Source organism: Pseudonaja textilis, chromosome 1, assembly GCF_049901715.1.
Source record: "Pseudonaja textilis isolate UNSWEBS1 chromosome 1, rPseTex1.2, whole genome shotgun sequence".
Classification (NCBI taxonomy): Eukaryota; Metazoa; Chordata; class Lepidosauria; order Squamata; family Elapidae; genus Pseudonaja; species Pseudonaja textilis.
The window spans coordinates 222,970,393-222,986,319 of record NC_141990.1 but is presented as its reverse complement, the minus strand read 5'-3'; the positions used below and the strand labels follow the sequence as shown (position 1 = coordinate 222,986,319).

Here is a 15,927-nt window from a genome sequence, read left to right as displayed (position 1 = left end):
AATCTTGCTTGAGATAAAATTTGGTTCTAAATTTCAAGTCTCTATCTGGTGATGAGATTATGATCTTATGTCCATCATGATCTTATATGAACCAAAAACATGTGACTGAATTTTCTGGAGTTTTTCTAGATCCAAGTACAATGTCCTTTTCCATTGTATTGTTTGGTAGATATGTATTCAGCTCCCTTGCAAATGAATGGCCCCAATTCCTCATTTTGCTGAATGTTTAGCTAGTGGAATGTCGCTATATCTGTCTTTCATAAAGCCCGTAATTAAGATGGGAAGATGGCTTGGTTCATGAGGTAGCCGTTATGTGGTTATCTTTGTCTTGCCCAGAAGAGTGACTCGGGCATGTGGGATTGGGGGAATGAGAAAGAATCATCTTTTAATTGTGCAAGACATAGAAAGATAGAAGAGTGATCTCTATTGTTCAACAGGATTTCTTTCCTGAAAAATAGAAAAAATTAGACAGCAAAGTGCTGTTGGACTTGTGAGCAGGATTGCTGCAAGTCTTTTTCTGGTTTACAAATTCCAGCTGACATCTACATATGCAGAAAAAACATGCAGTACTTGGCTCCTGGGTAGATACTAAGCCTACTCTGAAAATATAACACACCCATTCTAAAATTCTTGCTTAGGATTTGTTGCCCTGATTCAGGACTGTAGTCAATGAAAATCAGTATTTTATATTTCTAATCTATTGCTAAGTGTCTGCTTCCTATGTTTTTAACGTGACCTGGAGTTCGATGTATCAGCATATGGCAGGTTTTCATATGAAATAAGTTGAGATTTGAGCAGCCAAAAAATTGCTAAGAAGCAGCTAAGCATTATTTTATAGCAGCTGCATATTGGTATGTCAATGTCCTCAAAAACAACAACACTGCAGTGAGCTACATTTGAGATATTTTTTTGTATATTTCTGTAAACCTATACAGCTGCCTTTTCACAACAGTGAGTGTCTGATGCACAGAAATTTAAAAATAACAAAGAATACCACTCCTCTAAATTAGTAATACTTGACATAGCATAACCCCCTAGTCTTAATTTTTTATATTCAATCTATACAAGCTACCAAATTAATCCACCAAAGGGGCTAATTCAGCCTCCCAACTCAAGTGCCTGATGGAGCATCCAGGCCTTTAAATGCCTTATGAAAGGCTGAAAAGGTTAGAGCCATCCTGATCTCTGAGTAGATGCTATTCCATATGTACTATAGCTACAATAGTTTAAAAAGCTGATTTAACAATTTAAAAGTGCATTAAGAGTAATGTTCAGATCAGCAGAAGTCTGGTGCCATTTTATTCTACTTTCAAGTACTTCAACTTAATGGTAGTTCTGCGTCAAGAGTACTTTAGGAGGAGAATGAGAGACTTACAAATCAAATATAGCAAAAAAGAATCTTTCATCGTTGTTATATGCTATTATTGATGTCTCCCTTCATGGATTGTTACGATACCAACTGAATAGATGGAAGTGAGGAAGACTTAACCTCTTGTTGAAGTTAAAATATACTAATGCATAATCATTCACTTTTAAAAAAATATTGTTAATGCCAATCCAATATTCATAGGTAGTGAAGAGGCTGAAGAACTAATCGACTTCATGGGTTTAAAAAAATACAGAAACATGATTTTTTCCATGTTAAGTCTGTTGAAAATCATTTGATGAAATATCATGTTTCATCTTTGGTGTAAACATTGGGAGTAAAGTTACGTTCCCTGTACAAACATGAACAACAAATAAACTCATACTAGAAATGGACTTGGCACTTAAAAAGGCAAGTACTAGGAACTGAGAAAATAGATCTAAGTAGATCATGCATAAGGCTTGTTTGGTGATAAAATTTGCATTTGACAGGTAGATATCAATGAGATCTTAATGTTTTGCAACCTGGGCAGGCAAGGAAAGGCAATTCTTGAATATCCAATGCAACTGATATTGATGAAAATGTATTAATTGGACAGTGATGCAGTAAAGGGGACCTGCAGCAAGTGACAGTGCTTGCTGGGAAAAGGTTAGAAGCCAGTCTCTGTTCTTATTGACATAAAACCTCTAGACTGAACTAATAATAATACACTGCTCTTGTCATCAAAGAAGAGAGAAATAGGATTACTGTGGCTGCTTCATTCCTTCCATTTCTCCCTTTGATTCACTACACCTCTACAGAGAAAGAAACATTTAAAATGTTGAATGTTAAAAAGGTGGCCTTGTTTTTCAGATGCTTTTTCAGTCAGTCAAAACTGCTGTTTCAGTGAGGAAAGGAGCCTATCCTTCCAGCAACATCCAATCCAAAGCTTTTCTCCCTCCCTATATAGTTCTGCCCACTACTGCATGCCCCATTATGTCTTTTGCCAGATGCATTGGCAGAATCATAGCCTTGAAAAAATACACTAGTTTACCTTGAAGATGCAAATGAGGTTTTGGAAGAATTCTCTACACTGTTTAGTCCTGAGGTGACAGCATTTTTTTCCTTAGAAGATTTAAAAAAACAAAACACTATGTGCAGTCTCGAAAATATGATCAGGAAGACAAAATCAATACACTGCACTTGTTTAATGAATTTAACTCCTTTTTTGAATTTTTTATACAGTTGGTGCTTTCCACTTTCTGGCTCCTTTAAGAATTCTTTCCATAAGCCAGGGAGCCCATCTGTAGGAACTCTCTTACCTTTCAATGTACATTCCTTGGAAATATTAGAGGCATTATAATTGCTACATACTATTGCAAGGTTTGCTGAATTATTATTAGCATTACAACACAACATGGAATTATTATATTTTTATCTTGCCTTTTTTGTATGTAATTCGAGGTAGCAAAATGCACACAATTCCCCTGCCTTCTCTTTTCCTCTCAAAAGCAAATCTCTGAGTTGGGTTGAGAGTGACTGACTCAAAATCATCCAGCCAGCTCGTATGCCTGCCCTAAGCCTAGAATTCACGTTATTTTTTAAAATCACAAGCCTATGTATTCACTCAGAACAATCCCTTGGGGTTCAAACAATCTTACAAGTAAATGTGTCCAAAATATCAATAAAAATTTCCGATCATTTAAAACATGAAGAGAAAAAAAAATCCTCAGCCAACAAAGGAACAAGCATTACATTTTCTGGGTCTTTCAGGAAAGAATTCAAAAACACTCGAGTTTTTATCCACGCATTTTTATTGATATCTATTTAAACATGTATTTTCTCCATCTTTAGGAAACTTATCAACTATAGTATTTAAAATGTGTTTTTCCCTTCCAGTGAATTGGTATGATTCATGGCAACTAGAGAAGGAAATGTTTTGTTCTCACCTGTGGTTCTAATCTACATATATATCCATGGTGATTTTGGACAACTTGAAAAACAGGACATAAGCTACAAGAACCCATCAATCAATAAATAAGCTCAGCTTCGGTGTTGAAGGAAGCTCAGAAAGGAGCAGGTCCAAAAAAACCCCACCGCTTCTCCAGTTTCCCCTCTTTTTCACCATCCCGTTAAGGGGGAAAAAATAACAGGATGGCATCCTTCAGAGTACTGCATCCCTAGGGAGGCTCCAATCTGGCTGACAGTCAGTAGGGCAGATCGTTTTGGGGAAGGGAGGGGAGGGCGAGCGAGCTTCCCCTTGCTGAAGGCTGACTTGGGTACAGACAAGGCTGCCGCTGCTTTTGGGATCTCCGCCATCGGCAGCTGAGTGACTAGATGATAATAGAAATTATATAAGGCAACCCTACCGACAGGGATCTGCTCGCTGGAGCCGAGGCTAAGCAGATCTACGAATATCCCGGACTCTCGCTCGGAACTCGTCTCGCCCAGCTCCAGGAGCGCAGCCCGTTTGGCAGGGAGAGTGAAAACGGGCCCGAGGCTCAGCTACCTCAGGATATGGAAACACGATGTTGTTTAGTGTTGAATAACAGTAAAGCTCCCCGCTTAGTAGAGATTCATTTTCCCGGCGGCCGCTTATCATTCGGAAACTCTTACTTCTTTTGAGTTAGATCAAACGCTCCGCACGAGTCTTTCCGAAAATCTCCGATTGCTAACGGATGTGTCCGAGAACCGGATACGGAAAAAGACGAGCGCATCCGGAAGAAGACGAGCGAAGTTCGGCCAGCCCAAATCCCACGAAGACTTCGAAGCCGAATCGGGCGAGAAGCCATCATGGCGGACAAGATTGCGCAGCTCCGGGCGGATGGGATCCAGAAGCGGTTGGTGCAGAAAGGCCGGGGACCGGCGCTTGATTACCAAGATGGTACCAAGGTGAAAAAGATCGCGCGCGATTCTCTCGGGAGGTAACGGAACCGGACCGAAAAATGCGCATGCGCCATTAGGAAAGGACGTTTGGATTAAAGTGCGCATGCGCGATGGGTGGTAGACCTGAGCGAGTGGAGTCGGGTGGCCGTGTAAGCGAAATGGAACGATGCTCATTTATCTCCATTCATTGCTTTCGCTCCTGCTCTCGTTTATGCCTACGTCAATAGGTTGCTCTCGTTCCCACTTTGTACACTGATAAATCTGATCAGCTCTCAGTGTCATTAAGCGAGAATAGCTAGTGGTTAGCGAGAATAGTAATTCACCCCATTTAGAGGAAACCAAATTGGGGAAATTTGGGTTTAGCGAGGGAGAGGTCACCTACTCCAGTTACAAATGGAGAGTCGGCAGCTCCCTCGATGTTGCTGGACAACTCCAGTATCCCTGACCCAATGGCCTTACTGGCTGGACCTGGCTAGTTTTACAAAATTAGAAAGGTCACATGTGGCTCTGCACTTGAAGGCTACCATGGCTGATTTTAAGAGGGATTTTCAGAGGAGATGACATTTGGCTGATCTTGACTGGGTTTGGTTGCTAAGCTTCATTGGGCCTGATTACCTGTTAGGGGAAAAGCTCCAGAGAAAGGACCAGAGCTCTACACCACTATTTGTCAACTTCGGTAGTTTGAAGATGTGTGGCCTTCAACTCCCAGAATTCTTCAGCCACCTTTGCTGGTTGGGGAATTCTGGGAGCTGAAATGCATACATCTTCAAGATGCCAAGGTTGAAAAATATTGCCTTAGATCAAATTGGCAAGTAAAAAGAAAAAAAAAAACTGGCAAAAATTAGCAACCAGCTAGTTTTGTCACAGGGCCAAGAAAAAGATGGATGTAGCCACCAAGGATCAACCTCAGTTCAAAGGTACCTTTACTGTTGGGGACGTTTTTGTTGTTAATCTCAAGATGCACATTAGCTTCTGTTTAGCTTCTTTGCAGGCACATCTAAGTAACTGAAATCCAGGCTGATGTCTCCAAACTCTAACCTAAAGATTAGGATCAGTTTGGGGGAAAGTGTGCATGGAGCTGTCCCCTTACATACCAATTTGAACTATTTCTACCACACAGCGGCTTACGTTTGTCCCAATGTTGGGATTTTCAGAGGGTAGGAATCAATGCCATTGGCTGTTGGGAAGGTGGCTCCCACTGATTTTTTTTTTGAACCACATTCGAGATAGTGTTTTTCAACTCCAGAGGTTCAGCTCAGTCAGCCAGCAGCCATTTGACACATACACTTGTGTGCCACTTGGCTAGTTTGTGCTCAGCCACTTCAATGCGTTTGTTCATAGTGATACATCAGCCCTTTTTAAAATCACTGTTAGTTGCTTTTCAGGAAATGCTGTCTTATGGTTCCAAAGTTGGAACAGATGTGGGTATGCATGCCATACTTGTTGCCACTTCCTTAAAGAAGCCACCTCTTTTCCAAGGTTAGTACAGTAGCCATGTGATCAGAGAAAACTGCACATTTAAGTTAAACAGGTTATAACGGTGCATCGGAGTGGGCAGGGATACACTGCCTCAGTGACCTTTCAGTGTGTGTGTGTGTATGTATGTGTATGTATATGTATGTATATATATATATATATGTATATATATCCCCTTGAAGGCTATCAGGAGAACAAGTGAAGTTAAAGACTCTTGAAGGTGTTGGCTGAAAGGTATTGCAAAATTACGCGTGCTCTGAAATATTTTTTTTCAGCTTTGGAGCTAAAGCTTTGCAAAATCCCAATAATGTGTTTACTTTCACTAAACGATCTGCGTCTTTCTGATGTGGACAATGTTATATTATGATGACATCATTGAACTCCGTACTGCAAATGAGTTAAAATATCTGACTTGCAGGTAGTCCTGGAATTAATGACTCTAATTGAGCCTGGAAATTATGGTTGTAAATCATGTGATTGGATTTGAAGTTACAACTTTTTTGTGGGGGGAGGGGGTACTAGTAATGGTTAAGTGACTGCCATGGTCATTAAGCAAGTACTGTGGTCATTTAGTGAATCCATTTTCCCCAACAGGCATTTTTTTGCCAGAAACAAACAAATAAATGCCAGAAACCAGCAAAAAAAAAGTTGAAATCTGTTGGTAAAGGTAAGCCAAATGTCAAGTACCCAAAGAGCGATCATATGACCATAATTTAGAAAATGGTTTGTAAATAGCTCTGGGCAGGTCCGTCATAACTTTGAGTGGTTGTTATGCCAATGGTTCTAAGTCAAGGACTACCTGCAGTCTGTTCTAGTAGATCGGGGAGGTGACCTACTCACTTGCTCTGCTTCTGGTTCTCTTCAGGTGACTTTCCACTATCGCACCATGCTTTGCAGTTCAGATCAGAAAGTACTAGATGACAGTCGTACCCGGGACAAGCCTATGGAGCTGATCTTCGGCAAGAAATTCAAGCTGCCTGTCTGGGAAACCATCTTGCACAGCATGCAGGAGGGCGAAGTGGCTGAATTCTTGTGTGACACAAAGGTATTGCCCATGCCTGTTTTGGGGGAGAATCTGGCAGGGAATTCATACAATCCTAGAATGCAAGGTTGAAGTTATAAAAACAACAACAATAACCCTGGAAGATCATTTCAATATACCACTGCAGCAAGATTACTGTATTTGGAGGTAGAAAGATAAAACCTATCACGGAGGAATGGTTGGGAAAGTTAACAGATTTTGCTGAAGTGGATAGTTAGCTTTTGATGAGAGAAAAGACATACCTGGTACTTTTATTACTGACAAAAAGGCTGTTATGGACTTTGCATAAAAGTGAAACAATGGTCTATATAGACTATTAAAAGCAAGGAGAGACATTGGTAACTTCATTATTACTATTATTAGGCAAATATATATTGTTTATTTTTATTTTTAAAATAAATATTAAAGGATTATATTTGAAATAATTGAAATGAAATAAAAGGTGTTTAGATTGAGATTAATGAAAGAATTTAGAATTAAACTTTATTATTATTAGGCAAATACATATTGTCTATTTTTATTTTTAAAAATAAATATTAATGGATTATAATTGAAATAATTGAAATGAAACAAAAAGAATGCTTTGATTGAGATTAATGAAAGAGGCTAGAATTAATGTATTTGTTTCTCTCCTTACTGAAAATTTGGAATGGAAAAGGTAATAATAGAATTAAGTATGCATATATCAATGTATAATTGCTGTCATATTTGTATGTAAAGGTGATGACCCGGAAATATGTTATCCACTAAAAAAGAGATTTTTGTTTTTAATGTGAAAAACTGAATAAAGTTTGTTAAAAAAAAATGAAAAAATGAACTTGCGACATGATGATGATGATTAGACAGGGCAGATTATAGAAAGAAAAGTAACATGATGTAACTTCAGAGAAAGGTTAAAATATATTTGTACTTATAACCGCTGTGAAGAATACCGAAAGCCATTCCTTTGTACCTTTTTTTTCTATCCTATTTTACACCCCCCCCCCCTTTTCTTGGACTTTTCCCCCCTTTTCTTATTTCTGTCTTTTCTTACTATCCACTAGTTTGAGTTGGCTTCTACCTTCCTGTTTTGAAAGTTTTAATAAAAATATACTTAAAATGTGAGGTTGAGAGAGCCTTGGAGGTCATTTAGCCTAAACCCCAGTCTAGTGTCAGAATCCACTACTTCAGCACCCCAGACAGACGGCCACGTCAACACTCGAAACACTAGAAACGTTTCCTTGATGCTGAACTGAAATCTTCCTTATAATTTAAATATATTCTTTCTTATTCTGAACAATTCTAAACAACTTTGCCCTATTTTATGCAGGAGGATCCTTCAGATACGTGAAGACAGACATCAGGTTTTCCCACTGTTTCCTCTGAGCTAAACATGTCCAGCACCTCCAACCGTTCCACATAAGTTTCTTCTTATAGGCCATTTTTCATCTTGGCTTGTTGTCTTCTGGATACCCTTGTTTGCCAGGGACCTCTTTAAGACTCACTGCCCAAGAATTGGTACACTATATTAGGTTTAGTCTGATTAATACAGAATAAAGAGTAGCAATGACTTCTGTGTTATATGTATAGTGTAGATCTTTGTCCCCTTCAGAGTAAAATGATATAAAATGTATATGGGCAACTTTGCCATTTGCCAATTAAACTTGTACAAAAGAAAGCAATAAGTTCTCGAGCCTGTATGGTGTACATGGAATTACAGTTTTGCAATGTAGAACGTTAGTGTCAGAAGTAGGAAAAAGGCCCTTTTAAAAGTCTTCTGTTGCGATTCAAATATAAAGGAACCTTGATCTAGTATTGATTGGGGCATGAGCAAAAGAACATTAGGTTTCCTTCTTTTATAAAGTCATTCATTTTTTTTCCTAACTGGGGAAATGCATTTATTCCCTCTCGCCTGTGCCATTTTTCTCCCCCTCTCCTCCTCCTTCAGCATGTGGTCTTATATCCGATGGTGTCCAAGAGCCTGAGGAACATTGCAGCTGGGAAAGATCCTATGGAGGGACAACGACATTGTTGTGGCATTGCCCAGATGCACGAGCATCAGTCGCTGGGTTACCCAGACCTTGACGAGCTCCAGCAGAACCCCCAGCCCCTCATCTTTGCCTTTGAAGTGCTCAAGGTGAGGGGGAAGGAAAGGTGAGGTCCTCTGGGCTAGGCAGACTCAACAAGGGCGATCGGGCTTCACATGTTTGGGACTCTCTTACCTACTTGAGTATATAGCTCCACAAAACAAGGAGAAGATAGATGCCTTCAGATAGAAGTTGGGAATAGTTTTTTCTTCATGCACAAATGCATGAGATCATTGTTTTAATGGGTCTTATTTCCAAGGGAAAGACCGCATGCTTTTTGTTGTCTCACTGGGGGAAAGAAGCAGTTTGAAGTAACGCAAGCCCTTCTTTTCCCTCTTACCCTGCATCTTTTCAGTTTTGAGACACCTTTTCAATTATTTTACTCATTTGTTAGACACATACATACCTTGCCTTTACTCCAGGAGCTCAAGACTGCACGCACAGAACATCTACATCCCGGTTTTCCTTATGATAGCTTCCTTGTGAGATAGATTAGAAGGGAGCTTCTGTGGCTGAAAAGGGGCTTAAACCCAGGTCTTCCCCAGTGCCAGTCCAGTGCCTTTCCCAATCCTCTGTGTTAGTTCTCTTCCAATGCCTTAGAGCCTGGGGTGACCAAAGTAGGCTGGTTCTTAAGGGCCCTGCTTTCTCTAGCACCGTGATCTAACCATGCTTGTTGCCTTGTGCCACACCAGGTAGAAACACCTGGCACGTACCGACAGGATCCATGGGCTATGTCAGATGAGGAGAAGATGAAGGCTGTGCCCCTGATCCACCAGGAGGGCAATGAACTCTACAAGGAAGGCAAAGTGCAAGAGGCGGCTGTCAAATACTACGATGCAATTGCTTGCCTTAAGAACCTGCAAATGAAGGTGACTGATGGTGTGGCTCCCCGGGGGTGGTTTCATTTGTGTAACATTCAGGGCAAGAAATGCCAAATCAGGGAGGGATTTCCACCCTGGGTGAAGCAGAACTTCTAACTCATATCATTGTGCAGGTACAAATGTAGTCAGTTGAGTCATTTTCATAGCCAGCTAAAGCTTGGCCTGGCCAGAGCAATCTTTGCCCTTGATTGAACAGCCTGTGAATAGGATTTCTTCAGTTTGGTCAATGGGCTCCTAGTTATTCAACATTGGTTTTATGGTGCCTAATATGGGTACGAGTAGTGCTGTGCCTTCAGGTGTATTGTTTGGGGTCCACCAAGTTATCTTTCCTACCTAAGTTTATAAAGATTATTCAATTTAAAAATGCAAAGGAAACTGGTATTCTCCAAAGTTAAATTTCATATTGTTGTCAAGCCACAAGACCTTTGGACCCAAACAAAGACTTTTTGGGATTGTAGCTAATTTGCTAATTCCTGGACACCTAAATGAATTTGCTACCAAAAAAATTTCCCCTGGCAGTCTTGTTGTGAATTCACGTACTTATCACATACAGCAGCGATGGCGAACCTTTTTGTTGTGGTGTGCTGCAAGTGCACGTGTGTGCTATAGCGCATGTGTGTGTGTGTCGGCACCCACAATGCAATGTGCCCGACCCCCCCCCTTGCGCATGTGCGTGCAACACCCCGCTCCATTCCCTTACCTGCACTGCGCGTGCCTCCCAGCTGATTTTTGGCCCATTTTAGGCTGTTTTTGCCCTCCCGGAGGGGCAAAGGAAGTCTCTGCAGCCTTGGGAGGCTGAAAACAGACCCGTTTCGGCACTTCTGGTATTTCCGGAAGGCCCGTTTTTCGGCCTCCTGAGGCTGCAGAAGCTTCCCTCGAGCCTCTGAATTAGCTAGGAGGCACACACATGCACAATGCAGGTAAATTTGGCTGGGGCTTGCGTGCCCGCACAATTCGCTCTGCGTGCCACCTGTAGCTTCGCCATCACGGACATACAGTATTCTCCAAATTCCAGGTGTGTCTCATCTGAAACAAATGTGCCTACATGCTGCCCCACTTTGTGCATACTCACACCAGTAAGGAGGATCCCTGCTAAACCATTGGAACAGTTTTGCTCAGCTACTGTGGGGCTCTCCTGGCCCAGTTCCAATTGGAGAGAGGGATTGTATCCTCCAAGTAATTCTATCAAAGAAATAGCATTCTTCTTCACTCATGCAGCTCCATGATAGGAACTGAAAAGCAGTCAGAATGCCTTCTGTAACATAATTTGTCAAGATAGCCACAATTTCTCTCTTCATCAGAACACACGCACGAGTCAAAATCTGCAGTGTGTTTTTTCCCTTTCCCTGACCTACCTTTTATCTATAGAAATGGCATCTGAAATTTTCCTCATCATTCCATCTGTGATGTAGTCCTTCTTAGAAAAGGACAAGCAATTTTGTGTGGAAAAGGTTCATGTTCTCCCTCCTATTTATCATCTTTTACATTTCCCTAAGGGCTCGGCCGCAGGATCTATGACAGTGTGCCACAGCCAACTCACCACAGGACTAGAGTTACACTAATATTGAAGAAATAGTGGAATAGAATCCTGATGCCAAAGGAGGGACAAGATGGAACGTGAATGAAAAAAATTAAAATATTTTTAAAAGTATTTTAAATAATTAAATTGAATTGCTGAATTTTCCCGCAGTGAGTTGTCCCATGGTAAATTGTCCTGCAATGAGTTGGCTATGGCAAATTGGACGTGGCCAGTTGGCCATGCAAGTTGGCTTCAGCAATTCGTCCCTTCCGTTGGCTGCATGTGGATTTTGACCTTGGTGCCACCACAAGAAATTCTGTCCCAGGCCAGCCCATAAAGGTTCTGGCCTGTGGGCAGATGTTGCTACAGCTGACCCATGCTTCGTGCCCTTTCTCTTGTTCCATGCCATAGGAGCAGCCAGGATCTGCCGACTGGATCCAGTTGGACCAACAGATCACTCCTTTATTGTTGAATTACTGTCAATGTAAGTTGCTGAACGAGGAGTACTATGAAGTGCTGGATCACTGCTCCTCTATTCTCAACAAGTATGAAGGTAAGGAGGCTTGTAAGCTATCCAAGAGCCACGGTGGGTTTGAAAGGTAGAGAAGTCTGAAATGTGGCTGTCTAATGGGGAGGAGAAACATCAAGGCTGAAACTAGAGCAGGCCTTCAGGGATCTTTGGCATCAGGCCATGGATCCCACTTAGCTTATTCAAATGGCCACTTCCCCCACAGATAACGTCAAAGCCTACTTCAAGAGAGCCAAGGCTCACGCAGCCGTCTGGAACGCAGCCGAAGCTCAGGCCGATTTTGCCAAAGTATTGCAACTGGATCCATCGTTGACCCCAGTGGTAACCCGGGAGCTGCGCAACTTGGAGTCCCGCCTGCGTGAGAAAGAGGACGAGGATAAGATCCGTTTCAAAGGCATCTTCTCCCAGTAGTCCTTGGACCGGTTGTTGATGCTCTCATTCAGGACAGCTCTTGCTTTCTATCTGAGCCTGTCCAGGGAGAAGTTGCGTAAATGTGGTGTGTTGCTCCTTGTCAGGCTTATCCCCACCCTCCACACCAACCTTGGAGGGAGCCAGCTTTTCTTGCCAACAGAGTTTGTACTCTCCGTGCCAATAGCACTATTTGCTACTGCCAGGGTCTTAGATACGGCAAGAAGGCATTTCAGATTCTCCAAGCCAAAGCAGGATGGGTGGAAAGCATGCCCAGAAATGTATCTGCCACTTAGGTGGCAGCCTATCTTTCTCCTGTAATTGATTTTATTCTCCTATTTCATCACACATGGTGCCTTTTGGTCATCTGAGCACAAGGAAAGAAAATTACTTTCTTGGGCTGATGTTTTATGAAAGGGCTGGCAAAAGCTCTGGCTGAAGGGTTTGCTTTGAATCGAGGCTTCTTTTCCATCTCCAAATGTCCTTTTGGCTGCTAGATGAAAGGCTGCGCATAGGAGCATCTGATCTCTAGAAAGAGCGGCAGCTTCCACATCTGTGGATGTGGGCAAGAGAAAATGGGTGCCAATAATGACAAGTCTGGGCTCTTGAGTATCATCCCTGCTCCTTCTCTTGAGTCATGCAAGCACATACATAATCTCAATTAGGCGCCCTTTCCCCAATCCTTGCTGCTACTTGGGTATATAGGATTATACCCAGTAATCCCCCACCCACAAGATTCCTTTCTAAAATAAGCATAGCCAGTGTCGGTTGCAAGTTAAGAAGAGAATAGCAGAACATATCTGAGAGAAAGGCGGGAACTCGTGTCTGCTATAGTGAGGTGGCTGTGCTGGAAAACTCCTCAGCCCAACCCTGAGGAAGGAATCCCATGCTGGTCGAATCTGAGTGGAAGAGTTGTGTATTGTTGCTTCCCAGCCTTGGATTGGTGGAGCTGCTGTAGTCCGCCTGCCAAGGGACATTTGAGTTCCCACCCAACGCTTAGATTTGATATATGAAAGAGAGAGAGAGAGAGAGAGACCTGGTGGGCATGGCTTCCTAATTAAAATAGGATGAAATATGTCCGTCCGTCCTCTCTTGTAGAAGCCATAGGAGCAAAGGTGATGCTAGCCAGCCTATCTCATCTATGTATTGGAGTGGTGTGCTATGTTCCACCCTCAATAGCTTCTGACTGCTTTAGAAATCTCCACCATAAAACCATCCCTTCTTGAATGCCAACTTTCCCCCATCAGTAGCAGTTCCTGGCAAAGCGGTCCCTGGACTTAAGTTCTGTGGCCACTCCTTGTTCAAAAACGTGCCAGCTCTTGAGTTTTGTTCTTGAGCAGAGCAAGAAGGGGGAGATGGGCGTGCGGTGCTGAGCCGGTACAGAAACCAGCTTCAGCTTGGGCTGTGGAGTGGTTGTTGTCAGTGCCTCCCTCCAGAAACTCTGTAGCTGAGTTTCCACAAGGTGTGCTGTGTGTGGGAGGAGTTGTATTGGGAATTACCTCGCTGGATTTGGACCAGAAAATTCTCACGACTACAAACTGGAGCCGAACTATTGACTGTCTTGCTTTCGATGGGGCAGGGTAGTGAAGGCCCTACCTAGGAGCTAGGCTTCCCAGTCCACTCCCCATTCTCAAGTAACAGAGAACAGTAGTCATTTGCTGTTGCTACTGGGAGTGTGGAGAGGTTATCTTTTAACCCCTCTCACAAATTTTCTTGGCAGCTTTCCAGTCTGGGATCAAGGACCTGTTTAGTGTGTTTGTCTCCATGTGTCCGTGTGTGTCTTATCTATTGATTGCAGCCAAGAGACAGGGTGAAAATTGTTCCTTCATAAGACCAGAACGAGGGACATGTCCGGTTGAATGCAGCTTTCCATAACTGGGAGCTCTCTAGCTGAATTTGGGCTACCTTTGGGAAGCACAGCCTAAATGAAGAAGCTGAGCTATGCAGAGCAGGAGAGGATTTCTTTTTTCTTTTCTTTCCTGTGGTGGATGAGACTGAGAATTGTTTCCTTCTGGAGACAGGATAGGAATGTTTCCTTCCATCCTGCCTCCTCAAAAGTTGCCTGTGAACCTCTCCAGATTTAGTTATAGACCTGGTAGGTGATCATTCACCAGTTTTACTGCTAAAATTGTTCACCACCTTCTTTTTAAGGGGCATGAATTAGATCTAGTCTATGTATATTTCTCTCACTAAATTGCAGGTAAATCAATTACAGGATTTACTTTTTATTTCAAGGGACTCCCCCCCTGCCCCCCAAAAAAAAATTCAAATAAACTAATCTCAATCCAATCCATTACTCCTCGGAAGAAAATACACCTTGGTTTCCCTGTGTATTTCCCAAATGTTGGTAAAGCTGTGCATTTGTATAGCTAGAGCTGCTCTCCAGATGTTGGTTCTTGGCTGCTATTTGCTGTGCCTTCTTTTGTGAGCTCTTGTAGAATAAACGTATGCTTTTGATAGCTTCTAGACCAGAGTTGCCTGGTGATGATGATGAAATTTATGGGTGCATCTTCAGCACCCATAAAGGATGGCCAGTGATGGGAATGAGAACCCATCACTGATGTATTTTTGTGATGCAAAGCCTCCATGTGCTGACAGAAGGCAACATGTAACGCAGTTCAAATTTTTTTTTAAAAAGAGTATTTTCCTCTCAGATATTATCGGTGTGGCTTCTTTAACGTGTAGCTTTAACAGGACGGTACAGCTTTCCACTAATTTGTGTTGCTTGATAGTGTCATTATCAAAGGCTCCTTTTCCACAGGCCTGCCTTTCTGGCTGCACATCCCTGAATTGATAGTGGTCTTTCAGGGAAAATGAGAGGCAACCAAATTAGAAGTATAATGCAGAGGCTTACCTCTATGGTGTACAGTGTGTTTTCTTGTGCCTCGCATAGCTTGTGAGCTTGTTCCTCTTTCAGTTTAGCCTGGCCATTGTCTCGGGGTCAGGATTAGAGCAGAGAAAGTTGAAAAGGCCATCATGAGGTACACACACCTCATAGTTCTTGCAGCCTTGTCATTCATTACTGTAATTTAATGGATTACAGCTTAGAGTTATGTACCAAAAAATGTTAGTGAAAATAGAAGCTTGAAATTTTGCTCATCTTAGGACCTGTTTTATCTATTTTGCTTTGAGCTGCTACTGAGGAGTGTTCATAATGTTCTAAGAACTTATGAAAAGGTGTTTTAAAAAAGTTGAACTAGAAATAGACTAGTTTAATTGGATGAGGCCAGGTCACATAAGGCTGATCTGTTCAGGAGTTTAGAATCAACAAAATTATAACCTTTTAAGGAAGCCTATGTGAATTCTTCTTCCCCAGAAGTAATTTTTTTGAATTAGCAAAACATGGCCCAAGGAGAGCTTCTTTAATATCCTCAGTCAAATCCTGATCAAAAAGCATTTTTCTTACCAAATTAGAATTAAGTGTAGTAAATGTTTTGGACTGTCTAAAAAGCAGTGTTGATTAGGATTGTGTGTGTGTGTGGTGGTGGTGGTGGGGAATCACAAGAAACGAGATATTTAATTGCTTCAAACCAAGCCTTTAAACAACAACAAAAAAACTAACTAAAGGAAAATAATTATGCAATCAATAATTTATTAAACCTCCATTTTGTAAAGCCAGTTACAAATTAAACAAAGAAGTGCAGAAATAAATCTGCAATACAGTTAATGTCTGTTACATTCCCAATTGGGTTTTTAGCTGCCTGCAGCAACCCGTGAGCCAGGATATAGCAGTACAGTAGTATTGCAGGTTCAAGGGAGCAGAGGAATATATCAT

The 15,927-nt window shown here is 41.8% G+C and overlaps 1 protein-coding gene across 2 annotated transcripts; it reads left to right on the top strand.

Annotated features, from left to right (window-relative positions):
* The first annotated feature begins 3,585 nt into the window (after positions 1 to 3,585).
* AIP (AHR interacting HSP90 co-chaperone) lies at positions 3,586 to 14,777 on the top strand. Of its 2 annotated transcripts, none has more exons than XM_026707861.2 (6): positions 3,586 to 4,237; positions 6,573 to 6,752; positions 8,677 to 8,865; positions 9,508 to 9,684; positions 11,627 to 11,768; positions 11,950 to 14,777. In XM_026707861.2, exons 1-6 carry the CDS (start codon positions 4,139 to 4,141, stop codon positions 12,153 to 12,155), a joined length of 993 nt encoding a protein of 330 aa, XP_026563646.1. In that variant the 5' UTR covers positions 3,586 to 4,138; the 3' UTR covers positions 12,156 to 14,777. The 2 variants fall into 2 exon arrangements, with proteins under 2 accessions (XP_026563646.1, XP_026563647.1); XM_026707862.2 differs by lacking the exon at positions 3,586 to 4,237 and adding an exon at positions 5,587 to 5,710.
* The last annotated feature ends 1,150 nt before the right edge of the window (positions 14,778 to 15,927 follow it).